The sequence below is a fragment of the Tetrao urogallus genome, assembly GCF_951394365.1.
Source record: "Tetrao urogallus genome assembly, chromosome: 1".
NCBI lineage: Eukaryota > Metazoa > Chordata > Aves > Galliformes > Phasianidae > Tetrao > Tetrao urogallus.
In genome coordinates, this window is record NC_136813.1 from 23,832,575 (window position 1) to 23,859,762 (window position 27,188).

Genomic DNA, 27,188 nt, shown 5'->3' on the forward strand with positions numbered 1-27,188 from the left:
AAACACACATCAGTGCGAATCAATTTTGATCATTCAAGTTGTAAGATGGCCATATATTTCCAGGTATTGCAGAGAAAAGTGGTTGTGGCCATTCACAGCCCAATATTGCACCTTGCAGAAAAGAGTGCCTCTCTTTAATTTGTATAAATGTTACTAGTGTAAATTCTGAATGTACGACGAGACAAAGGCAGATATATTTATGTGAGTGAGTTTACATGACATGGTCATGCAACTATTTCATACAAGGAAGACCCAACAACCAGACAAGAAAATGTTCTTTGGAAATGCTTTCTCTTTACAAAACATTGTACAAATTCCTTGTTGAGAATCTTACAAAACACACACATGCTGCAAAAATGAAACATACAGCAGGAGCAATAAAGAATTACCTCAGCTTTCAACACCATTTCACTTGATTGAAACTGTTCTCATGTTCCATTAAGTATAATAATACATTTGAAAAATGTAAATAACCTAATTACATTTTCTTGTTTCAAGCTGCCAGGCACCAGTCATATATCGCAGTCGTATAAAAAGAAGATCCCTGCCCATCTGCAGCCAGCTCCAAAAGGGAACTAACTTAGAACCTGTGATTAATGAAGAAGAAAATCAGAAGGACATTGTTAGAAAAAATGAGGAATAGCAAAGCATACTTTTACTAGTCGTGAACCTCTGCATTCTCAGCACGTTCAGCCTTAGTACACAGACTTTAATTTTAATTAAGGAATCTTACAAATACTGTAAAAATATGTATTAAAATGTATTGCCTTGCAGTCATTACATTATACCATAAGCAGGGAGATACAGTTTGGAAGCAGCACAGCAGTTCAGCATATGCCACAGGATACACAGACTGCTTTGCAGTAGGGCTTTGTTCAAGTAAATAGGAACCTGAACACCAACAGTTAAGGATTCCTGAGTGACTTTGTACAAGATGATCATCTCCTGCTCTTAAAGCAGTACGAATGTGCCAATGTCCAGGCAATGTAAGGAATGCACATCATAACTCCTCTTCCATCTCTGCTAACATTTATAGTAGATGCAATACACCTGAAACTGCACTGAAAGAAAACATTCTCTTTTAACAGTGAAGTTGGCTTAGGATGTTCTCTGCTTGTCTGCATCCTTTATCACCATCACAACTCATCACTCTTTTTGCTGTTCAGGGTTGTGCCGAGGAGAAAAGATTCAGGTTAAAAAACAAAAAAACACCAGAGCAAAAGAAAGGAAGGAAATGTATTTGATAGGAGGAAAGCAAGGAAGTGGAAAAAAGCAGTACCTCTTGGTACATATATGGAGCTATTCCTCCTAGTAACCCCAATAAGAGAGTCCTCTGTACATATCTGAAAGAGTCAAACCAAATCTTAACAGAGGGTGCTCTAAAGAAGGTCTTGATAGGTAGGATGAGAATTTTGGAAGAAAAGATACAGAAGAACAGAGCTGAATAAATCAAAAATGACAGTTAGGCTTTCTGCATAGCATTTTACAAGAGCAACATTTTTATTATCACATTATAGCAAGAGGATGTGCTGAAGTAGTGCTTCACCACTACTTCGGTAGCCCTAGCAGTATAATTACCTACTTTGTCTCCAGTGAGAGTTTCTCTCCCTTGCCCTCTGTTCACCTGTTCTTCCTGTGTCTGTATTACCCTGCCATGACAGAATCTGCAAGGATTCTGAATTTGTATGGAAAGAAGGCTGCGTGCTATCAAAATTGGATAAAATATGATTCACTTTGAGAAAATCCTCAGCTATTTTATTCTGGATTGATACTTAAGGAACCTTAACAAAAAAGAAAGTGCTTCCTTACCTTCAATTTCAGTCCAGTTGACAGCAACTTCTGCTATAGGTATTCTCAAATGCTGAGCTATATAAAGGAGTTCCACATCAAACGCCCTGCAATAGAACAGCAAATAGAAATTCAGTGATATTTATTTCCAGGAGGAATATGGTGGCATTGTAAATTTAAAAGAGGTTGGTATTCAGTTACAAAATTGATACCAATTCTCTACAGATCCAATGCACATGAAAGGAAAACCAATTTCCTGACTGAATGACTAAGAAAACAGTCAACATACAGGTAACAACACTTCACTGCACTCTGTTTCTGAAGGTGTATTTCATGCTGTGTCCACACCACTGCTCACTTTCCATTCTGTCACAATCATGATTCAGAAAATTTTGAAGACCAAGGAGTCAAACGGGCAATGTCAATCTGCAATAGCAGAGCCCAGTGACCATTTAATGTGCACCTCCAAAACCCCCTTGAGACCGGTCTTTTTCTTTGCTGGCATGATTCTCTGCAGGCTGTGCAACAGAATGAATTTGGGAGGAGATCCTACCCTAATTCAGTTGCCCTCCACCCAATTTGTCCAAAACATGCTTTAATCCTCTTTGTTCTCTGCGTAGAAAATTGTGCATTTCTTTCTTGCAAGTGAATGCTTAGGTAGGACCTCTGAATCAAGGCTTCTGGTGTTGTTTGAATTCAAGGTATTAGTAACCTCATTTGACACTACAGCTGTGGGACAGAAAGATGCAAGCAAGCAAAAAGGCATATTGAAGGTGTTGGCCAGCCACATTCAGGCATCACTTCCTTGTACTATTAATGAATGCAACAATAGGAGTGACTTTAAAGTATGTTCTCAGGTGTGACACATACGTGTATGTTCCATTGAAGTACAGACCGCAGCACGCTGCCTGAAGCTGAGGTCATTCTCACACACACATCAACCTGGACTTGCACTGTACGTGTGTGTGAAGGAACCACTGACACAGCACAGCAGTAAAACATGCAGAGGTGGTATAAACAGAAGTTATCAACAGAGACTACAGTTATTCTGTTGAGAGGATTTAGAAACGGTCTGTAAATCTGATTTTGATTAGAACACAGGCCTTTTAATTGCCATGAAAACAGTTACAGGAATAAATTGATGTTTTTTCCCCCTGTCAACTTAATCTGAGCCAAGCAGCCTTGACACTTTACTGTTGTTTTTTTTTAAATTAGGGTTGAATATTATTTTATTAATTATACCGTGGTCTCTTACTGAAATCGTATTATTTGGCATTTTGCTGACATTTTACATTTGTAAGACAAAAAAAAACATGTATTCACCTCTGGATGTTTATGAGTCATGTGTATTAACAGTAAATCTAATTTTGTAATATTTACTACTTAACTGACTAAAAAACTTAAGAGACAGAATAATTGTCTGATGAATTATACCATATGAACTGTTCTAAAAATATTACTCCATAAAGTATTAGCCCAGCAAACTAATGGTGATTTGCAGCAATTCCTATGGACAACCAATTACCCGAATGTCAGCAATATACATCAGAGCACAGCAACATTAAATAGTTTGGAGAACTACTGTGCTCAAAGTAAAAGACTAAAAGGATGGGAATTAATCAGGTTGAACACTAACATTGTTACATGTGGTTGCCATTAGTGCAGCAGTGAACATATCCTGAAATACACAAAATGCCTTTCAAGGCTGGAAGGAGAACGACTTCTGTCGTACACTGCCTGTGTACAGTTCTTCTTCTGCTCCCCGCGACCTTTTCATAGCATCAGGGAATCACAAGGTTGGAAACGACCTGCAAGATCATCTAGTCCAACCACCCTCCCATCACCAATGCTACCACGACTCCACCACCTCCCTGAGCAGCCATTCCGGTGCCTGACCACTCTGAGAGAAATTGTTCTTCCTTATGTCTAACCTAAACCTCCTCTGGTACAACTTGCGGCCATTTCCTCAGGTCCTGTTTGCTGCCTGGGAGAAGAGGCCTCACCAGTGCTGAGTACAGATGCATGCTACAATAATTAATGAGGGAATATAGCTTGCAGTATATTCCATACGTGATAATATGACCCTCACACTGCAGAGCACCAAATCCAGGTGGTACAAAGTTTTAGGACGTAAGTGTGGGTATTTTAGCTGGAGCCAACTCCAGAGATCAAAGCAATGCCAGCGGACGAGTTGGTGAATGCAATACATGTGTTTTGACATGAAGCAGCATGTCAGACATTTGCAATTAGTTACTGCGTGACAGAAGCACTGCTAGGAATTGCAGGGTATTATTCACATCATATACTTCAGAGGATCCTGCTGCAGAGAGTGGAAGTAAGAGCCTCTGGGCAGGGGAACACAGAGTACCTGAGTGTGGCTCTAGCTTGAATAAGTTCCTAGAAAAGCTTAACACTGCCTTGATCACATAGGAACTTCAGCCTCTAATTTAAGTACCTCAAGTTAGACATCCAAAAATATATGGTGTGAAGCTTGCCTACCTATTTCTAATAGTGGCTCCATTATGTGTTAATTAACACAAACATGAAGTATAAAATACTGGACAACTTTTCCATGTGGCTCTACTTACACTAAATGCTTTTGTCTAAGTTACGACGATGCTGGCTTAAACTTGATGTAACACAAAGCTGCTGGGTGCCCAACTGAAATTAAATCCCTTTTAAACTGAACTTGTTTCAGCTTGTAAAGTACTATGAGGGCTGCTCCAAAAGTAATGCCTTCTGGTTTATTATGTCATCCCACAATTTCAGAGGTGGATGGTGGTGGTATAGCAGTAGAAATTGAATCTTTCCACCAATAACCACATTATATTTTGTTGCTGTGTAACAGACAGAAGCAGAGGGGCAGTCTGGCTTCTGGAGTGGAAGTGTGCCTGAAGGAAAGGTGTTTTGAATTCCTCCATGTGGAAAACATGGCACCCATTTGACATTCAGGGACACTTGCTGAACTCCCATGGAGACAAAACAGTGGATGTGAGCACAGTGAGGCAGTAGGTGGTGTGCTTCAGCAGGTCACATGCAGGCTCTTGTTCACTGCAGGTGAAAATGCATTGCTAACAGGGGTGACTATGTTGAAAAATAGTGTTTTGTAGCTGAGAATTTTCTCTATCAAACAGCATTCTTGTATTCTTTGTATCTGTTACAGTTTCCATGAAAATAAATGAGACATGACTTTTGGAGCAACTGACATATCCTGAGAATTTAATAGTTATTTTGAAATTGCCATTAGGCTCTTTTTTGCTTGTCTAATATTAAATATATCAAGTATCCAACATTTGGCCTTCTGTTATATCATTATGACTGGAATTTATAACTTTTCGTTGATAACATGTTGTTCTAGTGAACTCTTAACAGGGCAGATGCAACTTTCAGTGGCCAAAGAATGAAATACGGTAACAAGCTCCAGCTGTAACAAGGCTTTTGAAAGCCCACGTGCACCTGCCAGGATCAGAATATTTTAATTCTACAAGACAAAACAGAGATAGTTTTAACAGCAAAATATTTTTGTGTTGATTTTGGAGATGAGAAGGCTCTGAGAAGACCTCATTGTGGCCTTCCAGTACTTGAAGGGAGCATATAAACAGGAGGGGGAACAGCCACTTACGAGGCTGGATAGTGATAGGGGGAATGGTTTTAAACTGAGACAACGGGAGGTTTAGATTAGATTAGGAGGAATTTTTTCCACACAGAGGGTGGTGACGCACTGGAACAGGTTGCCCAAGGAGGCTGTGGATGCCCCATCCCTGGAGGCATTCAAGGCCAGGCTGGATGTGGCTCTGGGCAGCCTGGTCTGCTGGTTGGTGACCCTGCACATAGCAGGGGGTTGAAACTAGATGATCACTGTGGTCTTTTTCAACCCAGGCCATTCTATGATTCTATGATTAGACATTCATAAACAATTCTACTTGTCCTGCACAAAAACAGGAAAAAACAATTCATTCCACTGCTTGTGTTGGCCTATGATGCCCAAAGCAGTGGAAAAATATCCCTGTAACAAATATTTATATGTTTTTCTAAGCAATACTTACTTATTTTCCTGTAATTTTTAGAGATTCACATTTACAACTTAGTGATAGAAGAAACAATCATGGGATGTCTTTTATGCTGAACGTGTGAGTTTTAAATGTGAAAAAAAGTGGCTTGTTCAGTGCACAAGGCAATTTTTATAGACTAAAATAATACAATTTGTTCTATCAATTTTACTCTACAAACATTTTAAGCTAACCAATCTATCTAACCAGTGATCTGCTAAGTTGCTTAATATCATTACAAATTGCTGCTTTACAAACTGTCAATCAAGCCAGGGCATGAACTACGCTCTGAATTTCCACTCATTTTATCAATATGCCAGGTAGAAAAGTAACTGCTGCCACGTCTAGTTCTTCTGGGTGAGGAAACAAATATTCTGTCTGGAACAATTGTTATGATTTTTCTGTAGTCAGAAGAAAAAGAAAAAAAATCAACGATCAAATTTTGCACAGAAAAATTCTGTCAGTTAGGCAATCTAATTTTCCAGTTTTCTTCCTGCGCATTACAATTTCACATAAAAATTACACTTCCCCAGCACAGACTGAATGCAGAAATGGAGCTTCTTTTGGGGTCTGAAAGTGAGTGATTCCAACTGTCATCATTTTGTTTTGAAAATACCTCTTTTAATTTTCTTTTAAGTCTTAATTTGAAAAACGTGCTCCATCCATTTCTGAAAAATAGATTAGTGCTGTAATCAGATTCAGAACCTAAAACACGAAGCATATGCTCTCTGTTCAAAAGGTTGCTCTTATTTCAAACTAATGTCAAAGCTTTGCTATGTAGAAAGTAAATTTCAAGAATGTTTGGGTTTTGTTCGTGTATATACAGCCAGCTCTCTGAGGAACAGTTACACCAAAAAGTAAATAAGAACATTAACGGGAAAAGAAAAACTTGCTTAGGATCTGAGCGTGACTTTTTAGTATCAAAAATATAAACAATATCCAGTATCTATTAATTTTATGCTTTCTAAACTTCAGCATAATAAAATATTCTGGGAAGTCTCTCAGCCTCTCTTGAAAAACTGTTGTATGATTCTCATCCCCCTAAAGATAAAAACATTATCTTTCTCTGTATATTTCAGTTTGCTTTTAAGATTTCATAAAAATAAGCATCTATAAATCAAACTCTGCACAGCAAGATGATAACTGTGATTTCAGTTTTCTAGGGTTTGCAACATTAAAGAGATGATATTCAAGTCAGTGTTGGCTGGAAGAGAAGCATGATAAAACCAAAAATAACCCTGGACTTCTGAGCAACTACTGCTTTATTTCTACTACAGCTGAAATTGAGTTATTTCCCTCTCTTTAAACTAATATTAGAAACTGCCAAAACCAGACAGAGGATCATATAAAGGAAGATCTTGATGCTGTGTCTCATTGCTCCCCACTCCCACTTTCGTCTACAGAAAGTGAATATGGAAACGCAAGGCTGCATGGTATAGATGGTGTTAACAAAATATTAAAAACACCATAAGTATTTAATTGTGGTCTTTCTGATAATAATACAAGTATGGAAACTTACTTAACAGTCTTTTGTTCTCTCTGACCTAGCAGCTGGATAGCTATGTTGCTTACATGGACATCTCTATTGCCAGAACATGAGACGTTCAGCTTCCAAGAATGCAACTGTGCTCCTAACACTGCTTAAGTGAGGTATGTTATCATCCTGCTGAGAGACACACAGACAAAACCTGTATTATTTACTGGGTAAGTACTGCTCTGCATTTGATAACATCCAGCACTTCAGTGCAGCCTCCGACTACTCAGCGCTAATTTAACACTTGTGCTGTCTGCTGTACAGACATTGTTGGATTCATTTAGCAAAAGGGAAGAATTGTCTTGGCTTTTAGTCTATTAAGACCACTGACATTGCCTATATGGACCAGAAACTGAGCTGCCTTAGATACAAGTTTGGGTTAGTAGTCCAAATGGCTTTTACTGAATGGTTTTATCCTTCGGATGCAATTAAGGCACAAGCCTCTGACACAGTTTGTTCCTACATATTACTACACTGAGCAGAATGTACCCTGCTGAACTTCAGCCACCTACAGTAGAGATAACTCCTGTACAAGTTGTCCAGGGTTTTTCTGTAGTTGATGGCAGGAAATGAGACTTGTTGGCCATGCTTCACTTGGCATACTTTAGAGCCCTGCATTAGGATGAAATTAATTACATCCTGAAATTATCCCTTCTTCTGTCACCCAAGAGGACAAGCAGAAACACTCTAGATGTTATGGAAGGAAATCTTTGCATGTGCATATTTATATTAGAATCATAGAATCATAGAATCACCAAGGTTGGAAAAGACCTAAGAGATCATCCAGTCCAACCGTTCACCTATTCCCAATAGCTCCCACTAAACCATGTCCCTCAGCACAACATCCAGTCTTTCCTTGAACACCCCCAGGGTCGGTGACTCCACCACCTCCCTGGGCAGTCCATTCCAGTGCCTGACCACCCTTTCTGAAAAGTAATACTTCCTCATGTCCAGCCTGAATCTCCCCTGCCGTAGCTTGAAGCCATTCCCTCTGGTCCTATCATTAATGACACGAGAGAATATTTATTTATTCAGAATAAATATTATTTATTCTGAATAAAAAGCTTATGAATTCAGGGCAGGAATTATTAGACAACTGATTTTATAGGCATTTTATATTAACATCAAGAGTAAATGTATGTTGGTGCTTAGTCTAAATATTATCATAGAATGCCTTGGATTGGAAGGGACCTCAAGGATCATACAGTTCCAAACCCCCTGCCACAGGCAGGGCCACCAAGTTCCAGATCTGGTACTAGACCAGGCTGTCCAGGGACCCATCCAACCTGGTCTTGAACACACTGTTTCACAGTGGTTGCAATGCTGAAATTACTTTACTAAAATCATGCTAATCAAGAAAGAAAAGCAACAACAACAAAGAAAATTTACCAGCGTTCTACGTGGAGGGTTGAGAATGTCCGCAATGCAGCTTCTCTGGTTAGAAGTTTAAATCCACACTGTGTATCCCTGATCTTTTTGACACAGAGAAACCACACAAGGAAATGGAAGCCGTACATAAGGAGAGTTCGAAAGTAAGAGCGCTGTGAACAAAAGGGAAGAAGTTAGATGGTTTTCTTTAGATGATGAGCACAGTGTTTAAACAGAGCTGGCTCTCAGGACAAGAGCTCTGTTTCAAGACAGCTTTCAAAGTTCATAAACTATTTTCTTTAGTGCAGGAAACAAACCAGAACTTTTCAGTTGTTACAATGAAACAAAATTATAGCAGAAAAGGAAAGACTTGCCAGTCAAGTCCATAATTAGGATACACACAGACTTTTAACATCTCTATGTTCTTGTTGCTGTTTTCCCTAATCCGTGGCAGCTTTTCTGGACGGTACCATATTACATGCAGCAGAAGCCCAAACCTGGATTTCAACTCAAGACTGTGAGTCTGTGATTCTCCCAGTCTACTCTTTGGTTACATTTGTGCTCTTGACATCATGTCATGTGGATATGTTTGTCAGTGGAATCCAGAGGCTGATTCTGTGTTTGCAGAATCACTGCCAGTCTTGTATTTGAGGCAGCTCCTAAACGACTGCAGCTCAGATCCATCACTTCTGAACTCAATCCTGAATTTGGTGAATTAAGTTGAATTTAAGATGACTGTATCTAAGACCATGAGCTAAATACCATGCAAAAAAGGAGACAGCAATTTAACTGTTAAACATCTCCGGGTGATAAGAGATGCCTTGAAAGCAAATAATTTCAAACCTTGATTGCAAAATGAGATGATGTTCAGCTTACTATATAACAGCCTTTGGCTTAAGGAAATTCACAGCTCTAAAAAAGTGCTCTAGCCCCAGGTTAATGGTGGATCTGGTGTGGACTCTTCAGTATTCTGGTGAAGGTGAGCTACTGTGTGACAGGGAACACAAGGCTACTTGTGCATGACTGTCATTCATTAACACCACGCACCATCAAAAGTAAGAAACGGGGAGAAACTGAAAGCAAAGAAGGAATATTCTCATTTGCAAACTGTATTTCTGCAGTTTGCACCCAGTCACTTAGTAAGATCCTTCAAAGATGATAAGAAATATGAATGCACTGAAGAAAACGTAGGTATACTCTGTGTTTCCACACAGCATGAAGGATTTTTGTGGGCTACAGTTTATCAGCTACATGGCCTACACCCAGCCCTATGGAGACAATGTTGTTACAAAAGCCCCAGGACTCATTGGCTGTACAGTTAACAAGTACCAGCAAATGGTACTCAGTCACACCAGCACGTGAATTCAATGTCAAAGATTTATCCCTATTTCTGAACATTATGTGAGCTTTCTTTTTGTTTGTTTGAGGATACTAACATATACCCACAAGTATTTATAGGAACTCTTCCCAGAGAGCTGTTCAAATACCATCTGATAAACCAGAAAAAAAAATCCTGAATGCCTACCAGAGGCTGAGCATTACCAACACAACTTCTTTTGGTCTTCCATAACTATTTGATAATTCACATATATATATATATATGAGAACATTTTCAACATCATTCAACATATTTAACATCAGTATTAAAAAAGCTCATTCTTGAGAACATTCAAAATGATGAACACATCCAACGATGCTGGAAAAATTAGTCCAGCAACATGTCTGTTGCAATACAAGTTCAATGCCTGCATTTTGTCAACTACTGACTGCCAAGACATCAGAAAACCAGATGCAAGATAAGACCGTGCCTATGCAGCACTGTTTATTCCACAAGAGCCACGGACTGAACAGTACCCATCTCTGTGTTCAAAACTCAAAAATTTCACTATGAGTAATACAGAAAAATTACAGTACTTTCCCACTGATTAAGACACCCTTCAAACAGCTTAGTGCTAATTATCCTAACTCATTTTGAGCAGATCTCAAGATTTGTAGATCAGTAAGATCCTGCACTGGAAGAGAATCAATAAAAATGAGCTCATCAGTCGCCCTGCACTCCAGCACCAGTACTGGCAGAAGATGTACATTCACACAGAGACTACTCCTGCAGAAGCTTTAACTCATCAGTCACAAAATGTTGCCTTCTACAGACCTGCCTCTAAAACTTCAGCTCCTAATAACAGCAAACTTAAATGGTCTCTAGCTATTAATTGTCAGGAATTTAAATTCTGCTTCTAAGATGCTCTCAACTAGGAAAATGAAATCCTTCAACTGGAACAGTAACTGAAACCAGTTCCTAATTGGTGGTGCCTGACACGCAGAACACATCCTTTGTAATGTGATGGAGCACAAGATCCATTCACAGCATTTCTTATTTTTAAGCTCCCATTCTCTTACAGATGTTTATTTAACTGTAAAATCTGTATAACAGAATCAAATAAAGGAAGTATTTTGAGTAACAGAATACAGGAGGAACGGGAAACAAACCTTTGCTATTGAGTCCTTTTCCAGATGAGCTCTAGAACCACAGGAAATAGCCATCTGGTTCTGCACAAGAATACACATTAAAGACTTATTAGTTAAACTATCATTTTCTGAGTCACTGGAATCTCCTGACTCTATATGAAACCTTTAAGAGTGATAAGGACCGTACAATAAAAACTTCAAAGCCATACACTTTTCTGCTTTCTGTAGCTACACTTTATCTACTGTTGGTTTCCAAGGTTAAAATAAATCTCTTCTACAGTTAACAGATGATCTAAAGGCTAATACACTTCGTATATAGTGCATACAAGTTGCTGCAGTTTATTCATACCTATCAACTATAAACAATTTAGTTTACATTGTTCCTCTCAAGTACAAATACAATAAAAGTGCAAGGTACTGCACCTGGGTGGGGGTAATCCCAAGCACAGACACAATTTGGGTGGAGAATGGCTTGAGAGCAGCCCTGAGGAGAAGGATTTGGGAGTACTGGTTGATGTAAGACTCAACATGAGCCAGCAGTGTGATCTTGCTGCCCAGAAGATCAATCATATTCTGGGTTACATCAAGAGAAGCATGACAAGTAGGTCAAGGGAGGTGATTCTGTCCCTCTACTCCACTCATGTGAGACCCCACCTGGAGTACTGCATCCAGCTCTGGGGCTGCCAGCACAAGAAGGACATGGAGCTGTTGGAGTGGGTCTAGAGGGCTGCAAAGATGATCAGAGGGCTCGAGCACCTCTTATGAGGACAGGCTAAGAGCTGGGGCTCTTCAGCCTAGAGAAGAGAAGGCACTGAGGAAACCTTATAGTGGCTTTCCAGTACCTGAAGGGAACCTACAGGAAAGCTGGGGAGGGACTTTAAATAAGAGCATGTAGCAACAGGACAAGGGGAAATAGTTTTAAACTGGATGAGGGCAGATTGAAACTAGATATTAGGAAGAAATTATTTATTGTGAGGATGGTGAGACACTGGCACAGTTCCCCAGCAAGGCTGTGGATGCCCCCTCCCTGGAAGCATTTAAGGCCAGGCTGGATGGGGCTTTGAGCAACCTGGTCTAGGGGGAGGTGTCCCCGCCAACAGCAGGGGTTTGGAACTACATGATCTTAAAGGGCCCTTCTAACTCAAACCATTCTATGAAATGTAGTGAGCAGCACTGATAAACATTTAGCATTACAAGGCACCTAAAGTTATAATATATGTTTTCCCTTTAATTTGCATTGTGAAAAGGATAACAATACTTGTTCCATGGAAGCACCTTCAAATAAATTAATTACCATGGTATCACTCACAAATATAATCTCAAATTAAACCAAAAGAGGCAATCAAAACAGAATTTTTACATTTATTCTCAGACGACTCCTATAAAACTCCCAAACCTGCTGTATTTGAGCATGGGATTGATGCTGGAGACCCAGCAGCAGCCGTGGTAGTGAGGAGCATGAGAGAAACACTGCCACCCGGCGGCCCCTGCATGCTTACACTCACAGATGGACAGTGGGAGCTGCCACCTGTCGCACAGATGCAGCCAGAAGAGCTCCCACTGGAAAGCTGAGCACCACTTCTTGCTTTTTGGGAACCTCACCAGACATATATACCTCTGTTCTGGGTTAAGCACTGGGCTTAAACCTCAGTTCTTTCAGGTCACGGCAAGACAATGGCTATCCAGGGAGGAGATCTTGTTTCACAGTTTATGAATTTATATTTATAATAAAAGGCATTCCAAATACCTTCATTAAACTAACAACTCTGAAAAAGAGTTAAAAAGTGGGGTGAAATTAAGATGCGCCCTTAGCTATACAAGATGACATCAGATAAGAATAAAATACTACACTTACTAAGCAAAATAAAGGTTATTTAAGTGAGTAGGAACACATGCTTTTTATAGTGACTGTAACAACTTCACATGAAGAATGATGAGTAGAACAGAACGTGCTGCACATTTCATAGGCACAGTGAATGCAAAGGAGCCCCATGCAAGCTACCTCCTGACAGCCCATTCTCACAACTTCAAAGCATAACGTTTTCAGACTTACAGCTAGAACTTCATTCAGCTGGACTCCAAACAACTCAAAGTGAATTACAAGAATCCACCTGTATGTGTATGTATTAAACTGAAAAAACAGAATTTATACTCACAGGCCACGGTTGGAGATTTGTAAGACCTTCTTCCACTTTTTCAATATCTGCAAATTTTGTAGCTCCATCTGCATCAGCCATAAGAATTTTCTTCCCCCGAGAACTAAGAACACCCTGCAATCACAACAGTCAAGAAAAGTCTACACCTCCCAATTCAGTGTTTGCATTTATGTTGCAGTAACATCTAGAAACTGCACGTACTGCACACCATCCCATAACGACAGACAATGCATGAAAATGGGACCTTAAGGATCCCTCTTATCTACGGAAGGTTACAGGCTAAAAGCTTTACAACTAAAATCGTGAGACACGTTGCTACAGTCAGCTACACAGGGGAGCACAGAGCAGTAATTAGTGGTTAAAAGTGCACTGGACAGCTTTCCTTTGTCATCTGAGCTATGGAAAGGAGGATGCAGTGCTATATGTTCTTCTAACTTACTTTCAAAAGAATTCAAGAGATAATCTCCAATTAGTTCTGAGAAGTGTCACTGCAAAACATCCATGATGCAGCAGGTTTTGTAGCCTATTTTGACACATTCTTGACAATGAGATCTTTGATGCTTATTGAAGGGCAAGAAAAACAGGAGAGGGTTTGCCAAACGTATTGTCACAAATGGGCATGTGGGACTTAAATAATGAAAGGACCCCACTCAACACTCTGAACAGCAAAACTGTATCACATACACAATCAGCCTCCTTCTGGAATAACTAAAAAATAACTCAATGACTCGACATCATGATTTCTCCATTTGCTATATATAAAATACTAATGTTCCCTAAAAAAACAAAAATACCCCAAACTGGACGTGATAAAGATACAGCTTAAAATTTGCATACATGGTATGCATGAGTAAAAGTGTTTGTTGAATCATAACTAACTTTACATTTTACAGTTTCTCATTAGGCTTTGATAGCTCACAAATGATACCATCCTTTTCCATATGAGTACAGTGTCATTTATCCTAGGAAAAGTGTTCCCCCCAAATGTGTAGCAGCTATTTTATGTTTAAGGATAAGGTGATTTTATGACAAGATCTATGTGCAAGTATTAGTATGTGGAAGCACAAATTCTTCCTGTTCTACTATGAAATACAGGTGATAAGCAGTGGGCTTAAAGTACAAACTTCACTGTACTTATTTTTTTTTTTTTTTTTTTAATAAAAAGAATGATCATAGAATCACAGAATGGCCTGGGTTGAAAAGGACAACAATGATCTTTCAGTTTCAACCCCTTGCTATGTGCAGGGTCACCAACCAGCAGACCAGGCTGCCCAGAGCCACATCCAGCCTGGCCTTGAATGCCTCCAGGGATGGGGCATCCACAGCCTCCATGAGCAACCCGGAAAACAATACTTGCAAACTTTGTATTTCCTCTATAAAATCTGTGAGGGTATTTTTGCTGTTGTTTTCTTTTTCCCCTCACACTGCAAAGTCATTTCTGAACAGAACAAGAATATGAACATTACATTCCCAGAATCTAAAATAAGTTAATTTTGTAAAGAGTTTTTGCTTCAGTTCATGGAATTTGTATTCAGCTTTCTAGGAGTCATTTAGTTACTATATTGAATTCAAAACGTGTATCAGCACGGCTGTATTTCCTGCGTATTTGGGTACAGGAAGTTCAGACAGAGAAGGAGATGAAAATATCAATTACCATCCTGACTGCTCCTCCTTTCCCTCGATTTTTTACCAAAGAAAGCACTCGCACTTTGTCGCTTCCGTATTTCTCGCAGTACTTCATTGCAACCTGAGAGACATACAAAAAGAACAGCACAAAACAGAAAAAAGACTCAAGGTAGAAGTTTACCATTGCTCACCCTTTCCTTTTTTTCATTTAATAGCACAGAGCTATAATCACTTCAGTCTCAACAAATACACTGCCAGTGTTTGCTGGAGTCTGTTTGGGAAAATAAGAAGTAGTTCACAGTCAACACAAGAAGTGTGAAGGAGGTATTCATATTCAGGAAGCACAGGATATTCCTCCAAGCAATTCTAAACCCCATTCACTGAAGACCAGGAGACTCCCAGTCCTAATATAAATTTATAGCACACTGTTTCAGACTTTTATACTAACACAAACATTCAAAAGTAAAATAATTTTCTACTACTACTACCTACTTCTCACTCGTCTTGCTGCTCTCTGTGGTCTTAAACAAAAATTCAGTGATGTAAAATCCCATTCACACTGCAGAGATGTGCAGGTTTTGTTCCATGCTACGGGGGGAAAGAAAGCATGAGCTTTTCCCTCTCATCTTCTCTAACAGCTGTTGCAAGTCAACATTCATCGAAGTAGAAGAACACAGAACTGTGTGGGAAACACTGCTACTGCCATTGGGGTTTTTAAATGAACAACATCATGAAAGATAAGGCAAAGAGACAAAATGTCAGCTCTCCTGTCAATCACAGCATGAAACAGGTACTTTAAAAGGCGTCTTATGCTTCCTCAAGATCACATTCACATCACTTTGCATGTGAAGAATACGTTCGAAGTTGTTAACTGAAGCTAGGATTAGAACTTCTAGAGTTCCAGCTGCAGGAAAGACAATTAAGAGTAATAAGCATTTGAAAAATAATTATATGTGTATGTTTATGTATATGTGATATTCATACTGCATGTAGGACCATAACAGAAAACGTTCAGAAATATGAATTTGAATCAATTACTTCAAGTGCCAAAATACATCATCATTATATTTCACAACTGCAATATCAAAACTCATACCTCTGATTGTTTCCTTACCTCTGTGGTCCGATCTTTACTACCATCATCAACCACTATTACTTCATAAGTGAAGGAAGGGTCTCGTTTCTTAAAAAGAAGAACACAAATAGTGCACTGCATGCCATTTCTGAAGTTCACAGTAGGCCTTTTAAGCATCAGCATTCTTTGTGTCTGGCAGTTTTCAGCTCATTCCCATGTGCAGACAGGCTCCAATATTATGCAGTAAATTTGCTAACATAGTTACTTTATTGAAATAATTTTGCCATATTTGATGCCTCTTCCATTACATTGGTTGCCATATTTTTCCTCAACTACTATTTAGAACTGAAAAATCAATTAAATTCATAAAAACAAGGAAGCCCAAAGCAACATTACTGCTAAAACAGATAAACAAAACCAAACACCTTCTTAACTCAAATAACCAACCCTGAAGAAGAACAAATGTTTAAAAACTGGTTGGGACCAACCAATATGTAGTTTCGAATGTTAAATGTATTGTTCATCCTCATCTCTGTCTTGGAGAAATCATACATCATATAGTAGCACATTCAATTTAATTAAATAATAAAAAAAAAGCCTTACAGCATACTATCCAAAAGAAAGTGAACTGATAAGACATGTTTCACTTCCAAGAGGCTGTTATACTGCTTTAACATACACCAAAATAACAAAGTTAATAGATCACATCCTTCTTATACATAACACATAGAAAGACTTAATTTTGCATTCAAAAAATGCTAATACCTGTCTTTTTTCTAGATAATCCAAAGCTTCATCCATCATAAGAGGTACTAGAGGGAAAAAAAAAATAATAAAAAAAAAATCAGTAGATTATAACAGGCTGAACAACAAAGGCACCAAAAAGCATCAGCACAACCAAGCTGACCACAACCAGAAGGGGAACATGAGTGAATTGCCTCAACCGTACAACACTAGTGAACAAGTTCAGGACCTGCGATTCAAAGCCCTGTCCTTTCTGAATGCAGAAAGGGAATGAAAAAAATCATACATGCAGGACAACATAAAACCATTTCTTTTAAAGATAAGAACCAACATTCCATTTTGAATTAGGTAATGATATCAAGTACTAAAAAAATAAATAAATTAAAAAAATTCTCCAAGACAGATCCTATAAATCAGCACTGATTTCTCCTGTTCAAGCAAAGCGACAAAGATCAAGAGAAGTTCCCAATGACAGTCAGTATTATGTCCTCTCTTACTAAGGCTGTTAGCCATGATGATGCCAAAGAGTAGGCACTGATTTATCTGCACGTTAGAAAAATATTCAGCCTCATGGCTGCCTTTGGTTCAAGTGATTATTCTGCCTCCAAAGAGAGAGATAACTAAGTGAAAAGCACAGGGAACATGTGAAGTCTTTGCTTACTGGAAGTATGTATGGAGAAGCAGGACTCAGGAACGCACTCTTCTCTAGAAAGGGTCAAGTTCTTTACTATGAAAGTAGTGAGGTACTGGAACATGCTGCCCAAAGAAGTTGTGCATGCCCTGTCCCCAGAGGTGTTCGAGGCCAGATTGGATGGGGCCCTGGGCAGCCTGGTCTAGTATTAAGTGGGGAGGCTGGTGGCCCTGCATGTGGCAGGGGGGTTGGAGATTCATGATGTTTGAGGTCCCTTCCAACCCAGCCATTCTATGATTCTGTGAAAGGGTCAGGTGTACCTCCTGTCCATGTCTCTCTCAGTGGAATCCTGAACAGCTCACTACTTTCACTCACCAAGAACAGGAATAACGTCAGCTACCACACATCAACAAGAACAGCTCTAGAGCTTAATGATTTCTATCAGATAGGAAAGCACTCACTTTTTAGTATTTTGTCCTCATAAATAAGGCCACACCACACAGCAGAATGAGAGACAAGAGATCACCCTTTTCCTTGCTTGTCTGAGACTGCAGCTGTTGCTTACAGAGTAGGAAGCTCTCTAATTTCAGAAGTCTGTTTCTGCGTCTTGCCTTATAGCAACTACTGGGGCAGTAAGCAGCTTTCTGCTGCAATTTATTAAAATAAAGCAGATTGCTACAAGTGCCCCATGCTATTTTTAGCATAAGAAATCAAATTACACAATGTTTTAATTTTGAAACTCCACCTAGTTGGTCAGTTTTCTGGAAACTACGTACAGGCCTGTTAAAGACTACCGCCACCAGAAAGAAAACCTCTGCATTATCACAGTCACAACAGACTTCACTTTTTTTTTTTCTCCTCAAAACAAGACAAATCTTACACCGGTCTTCCTCGTTGTAAGAAGGCACAACTACAGAGAGTTCCTTTGTAGGGGGGTCATGGATGCTCGGTACAGGTTCTTTCCTGCCTTCAGCACTTGTGAAGAATTTTTCTTCAGCGTGTCGGTGGAGGGTTGGCATTTTTACTGCGGTTACGTGAGCAATTATACAGACCTGTAATGAAAAAGAAGAGAAAATCTTTGAGCTCTGTTTATAGAATCATAGAATAGAATCATAGAATGCCCTGGGTTGAAAAGGACCACAATGATCATCGAGTTTCAATCCCCTGCTATGTGCAGGGTCGCCAACCAGCAGACCAGGCTGCCCAGAGCCACATCCAGCCTGGCCTTGAATGCCTCCAGGGATGGGGCATCCACAACCTCCTTGGGCAACCTGTTCCAGTGTGTCACCACCCTCTGAGTGAAAAACTTCCTCCTAAGTTTACCTACCAGCACCCTGTTAAAGGTTTATCTAACTGCTGAACGCATTACAAGGGGCAACCAAAGACATAACAAGATAGATCAACAGTAGTGCATTTTATCACTGAGCTGTAGAGTGCTTGGGTTGAAAGGGTCATCCAGGCCAACCTCCTACAACGACCAGCCAGGTCAAGGTGCTCAGAGCTTGAACCAGCCCGACCAGGGATGCTTCCAAGAATAGGGAATCCACCACCTCTCTGGTATCCTGTTCCAGCGCACAGCCTACACCAGAGGGCCGGAACCCTCTCGTGTAGTGGCTGCCACTGCATGACACGGTTCACCAGTCCTGGCCACAGAGGGCGGGTTTTCCCACAGGCGCGGTGAGAACCCCTTTTCTCCAACGCACCTCGGACGAATACAGCCAGCGGGAGCCCCAGCCAGCGGGAGCCCCAGCCAGCGGGAGCCCCAGCCAGCGGGAGCCCCAGCCCCGAGCGGCCCTCGCCCCCACGCGGGATGCCCGCAGCTCTCACCAGGAGCAGGAGGAGGGCGGCCAGGACCGCCAGCACCGCGCCGAGCTCGGGCAGGGATAGGGGCAGCGGCAACGCCATAGCCGGGGGGCGGCAAGGAGCCGCTGCTCCAGCGATGCGGAAGCCGCCGTTTCCCCGCCCCGCCGTACCGTGCCGCCAGCTTGGGCTTCCGGGCCGGGCCGCTGCGCAGGTCCGGAACTACGGCCGCAAAGGACGGCGGTGCCGCCATGGCGACGGCTTTCAAGTGAGTCGGGGCGCCGCGGCCCCTGCGATCTCCGCGCCGTAATGGAGCGGGTCCGTTCGGGCCGCGCTGCTTTGGGGGATGCGACGTGGCGAGGGCGGGGCTTCTCCTCTGGAAGCCGCCGTTGCGGGGTTTCTCGGTGACGGGGCTTCGCGAGGGTCCGTGGGTGGCTGCGTTAAAAGCAGTAGCGCTCCGTGGGACCGGGAGCTCCCGGGTCCATCAGGGACTGCGCTGCTGAGCGGTTTCGCTGCCCGCCTTCGCTCTCAAGTGATGCGTTGCCGAAGGCTCCCAGCTCGCTTTTCCCTCCTACGCTCTCGATGGGAGCTTGCACGTGAACCCCCCCCCCCCCCCCCCCTTTCTGTCTGTTTTAGAACAGTGGAACCGCTGGAATATTACAGGAGATTTTTGGTGAGTAAAAGATGGTGTGCGTGCATACCTCGGTGTTTGCAGCTTTCTTTTGCGTGCATACGGTTTTTAAACTTGGAATCATACAATCATTAAGGTTAGGAAGACCTCTAAGATCATCCAGTCCAACTGCCCACCTGCCACCAACGCTGCCCACTGCGCCACGTCCCTCAGTGCCTTGAATGTCTCCGTGCATTTCTTGAGCACCTCTGGGGACGGTGACTGCAGCACTCTGAGAAAAGATTTCCTGCTACCCAACCTGAACCTCCTCTGGAACAGTATTGTAAGGCCATCCCTTCTCATCCTATCACTGCTATCCACAAGAAGAGGCCGACCCCCGCCTCGCCACAACCTCCTTTCAGGCAGCTGTGGGGAGCGATAAGGTCTCCCCTGAGCCTTCTCTTTCCATACTGAACAATCCCAGCTGCGTCAGCTGCTCCCCATCAGACTTGTGCTCCAACCCTTCATAGCTTTGTTGCCCTTCTCTGGCCTCAGTGTCTTTCTTGTCTATGTGGAAACCTGAAGCTGTGAGGAAAAGTCATAAACCTTGTCAAATTGGGGAAAAATGGTCATAAATCTTTCAGAAGTTGTTTTTTCTCCTACTTGTGGCATTGGTACCACCACAGGTTGTGTTCCTGTTTAACTGCAGGTGAGTAAATACTTTCATTGGCTTTGTGTCTCTTTTATAAAGGCAGGGCTCTCAGATGCTGCTAAATGCTAATAGAAAATATTGCTACTGACTGCTCATCATAACTGTGAAGGAAATCTGCTAGCTTTCTGTCATGCAATCTGCATGTTACTGAAACAGCCTCGGCTTGGAAATGAGTACAGTATTACTGCAGTTCTTGTAATTGAACCAAAAGTCTCTGATTTTTGAGAAGCTTGAACTTGTGATGAATAGTAGTCCAGCTCTAACATGAAAATGAATTGATGCTGCTTTTAATTTAAGATTCAGGTTTTGTTGTACAGTGTCTGACTAGGCAGTATTTAGAGGTGTTATGTTTGGTCTGATTCACTCTGACCTTCATTGTCAGAGTTCTGCTGGGTGAGAGTAAGGAAGAGAGCTGTAGACAGGTAAAAACTGTCATCTTAAGTCATCAATGAGTATCCATTTCTGGGTGGTTTTCTGAATCTAGCCTGTGGTACTTATCCTTGAGACAGACAGTCAATCTGTTATATTAATCTTCTAAATAAGTTAAATAAAAAAAAAAAATTGTGATCTACAAGCCTAAACTGGGTATCACTTGATAGAAAAACAAGTTGGAATAAGATTGAGCTTGCGCTAGCAATTTTGTAACTATATTCCTACTACAAGAAAAACAATGCTTTATTTTTCCCTTTAATAAACACATTGTTCTATTTGATATAATATGCTATGTTTGGTGTGTTCTTTAATCAAATGTTTTCTAATTTGATCTCTGTAAATTTTGTTTAGAAAGAGAACTGTCGACCTGATGGGAGGGAGTTGGGTGAATTCCGAGCAACCACTGTCAACATAGGTAAGTACTTTTTTGGAATGTCTTTATTGATTCCACAGTTCTATTTAGGAACATGGCTTAGTGGTGATGAGTGATGATCTTAGTCATCTTCTCCAACTTTTAACGATTGTATGAATAATAATAATGGGAGTAGTATTAATCTCTTAATAGCTAGTTAATGATTTGCTTTGATTTGTCAGTCTTCATGGTGCTCACAGTTTGAAACAAGAGAGCATTTTTATTTGTAGTTTATTTGTAGTTACCTGCCTTTCTTGGTCATCACTTTCTAAAAGCACTGTGCAGGTTCGCATTAAACTGCCATGGAATGGCTGCTGATCATTGCTCAAACTGACACTGCAGGTTTTTTCCTTTGTCTAATGTTGCCTTTTCATGAGGTCTTGCTGTAAGCCCGTCAGAAGGTGATCTTGTCATTGCCATCCTTGATTAGTGGTTTGTAAGTTTCCCACTAGTAGGATTGTGGCATTTAGAGCTGGGTTTTTTGCTGTTTTACCTGTTTGTGTGGTAACACTTTCTTGTAGTAGAACACTGAGTGCTTTTAATTTAAGGGATATTTTTAGTTCAGATTTGTATTAATGAACCAAAAACAATATGGTGATCATGGGAAAGCTGGATCAAGATAATGAAGCAGACTTATTTGGTAACATTCTGGGGGAAAACACTAGAAATACATTTTGGGTAATGGATTCAGCGATTCTTAGCTTCAATTTTAGGATTGCTAGTAATCCAGTATTTTGACTGTTTGCTAGAAAGGGAAGCTCAGCTCCCATCTTGGGTCATCAAGACTTTGCTGAGACTGGTTTAGAATAATGGAGAATAAACACTGTAAAGGTGGATGTTAAGGATGAAAGAGAACAGATTTTACTAAACAGCACTTTCTCTCTTCAGGTTCAATTACAACTGCAGATGGTTCTGCCTTGGTGAAGTTGGGAAATACTACAGTAATTTGTGGAGTGAAAGCGGTATGGTTGGTTTTGATTTTAACTTGTCTGTTAGCTGAGTTTGTACCTTCATTTGTAGAATGCCTCTCCCACAGATTTACAATAACATACCAGTCAGACAGAATTACAGTCTTTCACTTGAGTTATTTAGTTGTCCAGTGCAACTTGTACATTCAGAGAATGTGTGTGTTTGTGATGTGTGCTGTGCATAGGGGAGGACGTGCACAAGGATATAGGAGCTTTTCTCCAGAAATGACAGAGTAATTGATGAGTTCCTTCAGATTGATCCATAAGTGGGTTGGTGAAGAGCTGGCTGAGCTGTTGAGTGCCTTGTTAGCTCAGCTCTGGTGGCCTGCCATGAACCATGAGACAAATCACTTCACACCCCTGCAGCAAGAAGTTTTCCCATAGGTGAATTAGAGACAGTTTGCTACCTATTAACTTGCAATCAACTCATTAAAAATAGCTCTTTTAACTCTAACTGTAATAGTAACTGGCAAGAAAATGACACTTCATAAACGAAATAGCAGGAAAATCATTTTGAACAGAACTGAGCTCTTCATTTTTACCTTTTTTATTCCAGGAGCTTGCTGCACCTGCAGTCGATTCTGCTAATAAGGGATATATTGGTAAGATTTTTGGTATCGTTCTTATGCAGATCTTTTCCCTTCAGCTAAAGGGCTGCAATCATGGGACAGGTTGAGTGTGCTGTGAAGGCCTCTTAAAAGAAAGAAAATGGTTAGCACTGTATTATCTTCCTTGAAATCAGTTTCCAAATTGGCATTCAGGAAGTGGTGCTTCAGAAATTTCAGAACTCCCCTGCTCTGCTGGGAGTTTTCCGTGCAAAGATGTTCTTTTTCATTCCTGGTTCCAGCCCAGGTTGAAAATAAACCTCCTCTGGGGGGTAAGTGTGTATGTTAGGAGGAAGAAGGTAGTTCATCTCTGAAATACAGCGCTGTGAAAGGCTGTGCAAAGGCATGCATCTTTATTGAAGTCTGAACAGACAAAAAGTGCTTCTTGTGAAAAGAGTGAACTAAAATCTACTTATTTCTCAGGGAACTGTAGAAATCGAAGTACATCTGCATTCCTGTGTGATTTTTAACTCAGTGGAACTGAGATCTTCTGCAAAATATGTCGTTTGCAGTGAACTTGATACTGGTCTCAGATTTTCTTCTACCCCCCATGAATGTTTATGCATGTTTTTGCTTTCAGTTGAAAGCATCAAGTTTTGACAGTTGAAGAAGACCAGAGAGCATACCAGTAAAGCCAGGCAGTGGGATGAATGTGGTGTTGTTTCATGATTTAACCAAGAATGCTTACAAACACTTATGAACACTTATGAAGAACACTTATGGAAGAGTTTGTATGTGGTCATGATATTCATAGCAGGAATATAAGTGGAAAATGGTACATATCAGTATTGGCTTTCCAGTGGAATATGTATTTCCAACTACAGACTTGTAGAAGTCCTTTACTACAAAGTCACATTGGATTTCTTTTTTGAGGGGAGAGGTAGAAAGGCTTGACTGAAAAAGTCTTGGTTTTACCTTTTGTTTCAAGTATATAAAATGGTATTGGAAGTACATATTGTCCTATTTCTGAGTTCCCATTAGTTTATAACTAACGACCTTTGCTCCCCAGTTCCAAATGTAGAATTGCCATCTCTCTGCTCAACGAGGTTTCGCTCCGGACCTCCTGGTGAAGAGGCTCAAGCAGCAAGCCAGTTCATTGCAGATGTGATTGAAAAGTAAGAGCCATTGTGCTGCATTTAAAATACAAAAAAACTGCAGGATGGGTTTCTGTTCCCTGGTTTACACTCATTTTATTTTAGTTCACAGATAATAGCAAAAGAAGATCTGTGTATTGCAGATGGCAAGGTAAGTTCTGTCTCCAAATGAAGAGGGTCATAGCAGCAAGATCAGAGTGTTACAACTTTAAAGAAAATAAGGGGGGGTTATAGATTTTGTTGAGTTTGTTTTTTAGTCAGCATAGATTTATTTATGTTTGAAGTGTAAAAATTTCTTTCTCATGTGAGAAATAAGTGTATTTATTCAGGTGGCCCGCGTTTGCTTAGATATTACACTATTTATTTAGCTGCTGTAATACTCACATGTGCAAACCTTTTTTGGTAGCTTGCTTGGGTGTTATACTGTGATATCATATGTCTGGACTATGATGGGAACATCTTGGATGCCAGTACCTTTGCTTTGTTAGCAGCACTGAAAAATGGTAAGTCTTTTGTGGAGTAAAACACACTGACTACTGCTGCTGACAGAAATGGCCACCAACTTAAATATCTTACCTTGTTCATCTTCCCTTGCTCATTGATTTTATGTAGGCAGAATAAGTTGGGGGCTTTCTTGTTTGGCAGAACAGAATATTCCAAGCTCTTAATGTATTATAGTCTGAAATAAGTGTTTTCATGCATGCAATACACTGATCGATCCCCACAAGATGTGGGTTAAGCACACATGTTGGAAAGCTTAAGGAGAAGCTTACAGTAAGGCTTCCTTTCTTAGTGTGACCTGTATGCCTTTAAATTCCTGTGGCTACTTTGCTCTTGATTTCCCTGTCTCCAATACTGTATGGGTTGACAAAGAGTTATCTGATGATTAGATTGTGTTTTTTTTCTAGATTTATGAAACATCTGTATGTCCTGTAGGCTTTTTGGGTGGGAAAAATGCTTTTTGTTAAAGATATTGTAAGTGTATGGTATTTTGGAAGCAGAAAATGCTTCTGTGTAAGGAAGAATGTTATATACTTACTTGAACAGGTACTTCTAAGTTAAACACTTTCCTTGAATTTAAAAAATGCTTTGTACAGGAGCACCAGTAATGTAGCCACGACTCTATTCTCATCTGTTTTCAGTGGCTTATCAATATGGTAGTAGAACAGCTGAACTGTTTCAATAGCCTTGGATATCTCTATGCTTACTGAGAACAGCAATGCTTAATATCGTACCAATGCAATGCTTTCATTTCTTCAGTGCAGCTGCCATCTGTGACTATAAATGAAGAAACTGGTTTGTCCGAAGTTGATTTCAAGCAGAAGAATCCCTTGGTTATCAGAAAGCATCCAGTTGCCACATCGTTTGCTATATTTGATGAGTAAGTCTGTAACTGTTTTGTACTTAAAAAACTGCTGAGTGTATAAAATCACAGAATCACAGAATGGCCAGGGTTAGAAGGGACCTCAAGGATCATGAATCTCCAGCCCACGTGCAGGGCCACCAACCTTCCCAGCTAATGCTAGACCAGGCTGCCCAGGGCCCCATCCAATCTGGCCTTGAAGACTTCCAGGGATGGAGCATCCACAACCTCTCTGGGCAGCCTGTTCCAGCACCTCACCATTCTGTAAAGAACTTCCCCCCGAAATCCAACCTAAATCTTCCCTCCCTCAACTTAAAACCATTTCCCCTCGTCCTGCTGTTATCTGCCCTTTCAAAGAGTTGATTCCTCTCCTGTTTGTCAGTCACCTTCTTTTCTCCAGGCTGAACAAGCCCAGCTCCCTCAGACTGTCTTCATAGGGGAGGTGCTCCAGTCCCCTATTATCTTTGTGGCCCTCCTCTGGACCCTCTCCAACAGCTCTGTCTTAAAAGAAGTAGCGAAAACTTCTTAGGATGCTTAGGATGACAATTCTGCATGTCTCATCCACTTCTAGTGAAGAATCTAGTGAAGGCCTGTTCCTCTTGCTCTTGCTACCAAGGCCTGTCCTGCTGATCTGTAGTTCTGTTATGAATGAGTATGCAGCAGAATGAAACAAAGTCTGTCCAACTTCTTCCTGTGACTTAAAGCAGAATGGTTTCCCTGCCTAAGACAAGCTTGAAAAGTAGTCCAGGATTGAAGTTTCTGGAATAGGTATTGTGTGTTTATGCAGTATTTTTGAGACAAAAGAATGCTAAGAACAGATAATCTTTTAAAAGTGTGTATACATAACTGATATAAAAGATGGTAATTTTTGAACAGCTTATATCAAGTATTTGTCAACCGAGGAAATAAAAAATACCGGTCCAGTTAGAATAAAATCTCTTGATAATGGAAACATATTTACCCAACTTGAAATATGACCAGCATTCCTACGTCCTTGTTTCTGTAGGTAGGGAATCTGAGAGTTCAGGGTAATCACATCTGATAACTTGGTGATATTTATGGTACATCACAAACTAATGCCTGCATATGTTTCTCTTTCAAAAGCACATTACTCATTGTTGACCCAACTGCTGAAGAAGAAGACTTAGCAACTGGAACAGTGACTGTTGTCACAGATGAAGATGACAGACTTTGTTCTGTCCACAAACCAGGTACCACACAAGAGCTAAAGAAGAGGATGGTCTTTTCTTGACCTATATGTTATGTACTTGCATTTCTTTGTAAAATGTGGGCCCTTTATGATGACAGATTGCTTAAGTACTGATTAAACCACTTACTGTTAAAATCCATCTTGAAGGAGGCAGCATGACTGTTAAAAAGTCATAACTGGTCCTTTGTATAGCAAAAGGCAGATTTTGAGCATGTCTGCATTTTAGCCCTAATGTTTCCTTCCTGTGCTTGAGGTTATAGTTGGGGAAGCTGTATAACTTCCCAGGTGAAAACTGCTGGTTGGGAGAATTACTGTATCAGTACTTTGATTTGGAAAATACAATTAGGGATACGTAACTGAAGTACAACTGGAAAGCCATTTTTTTTCCCTCCCAATTCTTAGGTGGAAGTCCTCTGACAGGAGCCAAGCTTCAGGACTGTATCAGCAGAGCCATTACGAGACACAAAGAAGTAAAGAAGCTGATAGACAAAGTAATAAAAAGTATAAAGCCCAAGTGAACAAAAAGATCTTTTCAAAAGTGGATT

General features: G+C 40.6%; 2 protein-coding genes across 2 annotated transcripts; one reads left to right on the top strand and one right to left on the bottom strand.

Moving 5' to 3' along the window:
- Positions 1 to 474: 474 nt before the first annotated feature.
- On the bottom strand, positions 475 to 19,342 carry ALG5 (ALG5 dolichyl-phosphate beta-glucosyltransferase; the record flags this gene model as incomplete). The annotated part of the gene is made up of 10 exons (XM_079547679.1): positions 475 to 587; positions 1,810 to 1,895; positions 8,761 to 8,912; positions 11,227 to 11,286; positions 13,362 to 13,475; positions 15,016 to 15,108; positions 16,102 to 16,170; positions 16,828 to 16,874; positions 18,318 to 18,489; positions 19,265 to 19,342. The coding sequence occupies 10 exons, from the start codon at positions 19,340 to 19,342 to the stop codon at positions 475 to 477; spliced, it is 984 nt and encodes a 327-aa protein (XP_079403805.1).
- Positions 19,343 to 19,583: 241 nt separating this feature from the next.
- Positions 19,584 to 27,161, top strand: EXOSC8 (exosome component 8; the record flags this gene model as incomplete). Its single annotated transcript, XM_079534299.1, has 10 exons — positions 19,584 to 19,910; positions 21,343 to 21,406; positions 22,292 to 22,365; positions 22,928 to 22,973; positions 23,986 to 24,091; positions 24,176 to 24,221; positions 24,477 to 24,573; positions 25,331 to 25,451; positions 26,538 to 26,644; positions 27,046 to 27,161. The coding sequence occupies 10 exons, from the start codon at positions 19,584 to 19,586 to the stop codon at positions 27,159 to 27,161; spliced, it is 1,104 nt and encodes a 367-aa protein (XP_079390425.1).
- Positions 27,162 to 27,188: the final 27 nt, after the last annotated feature.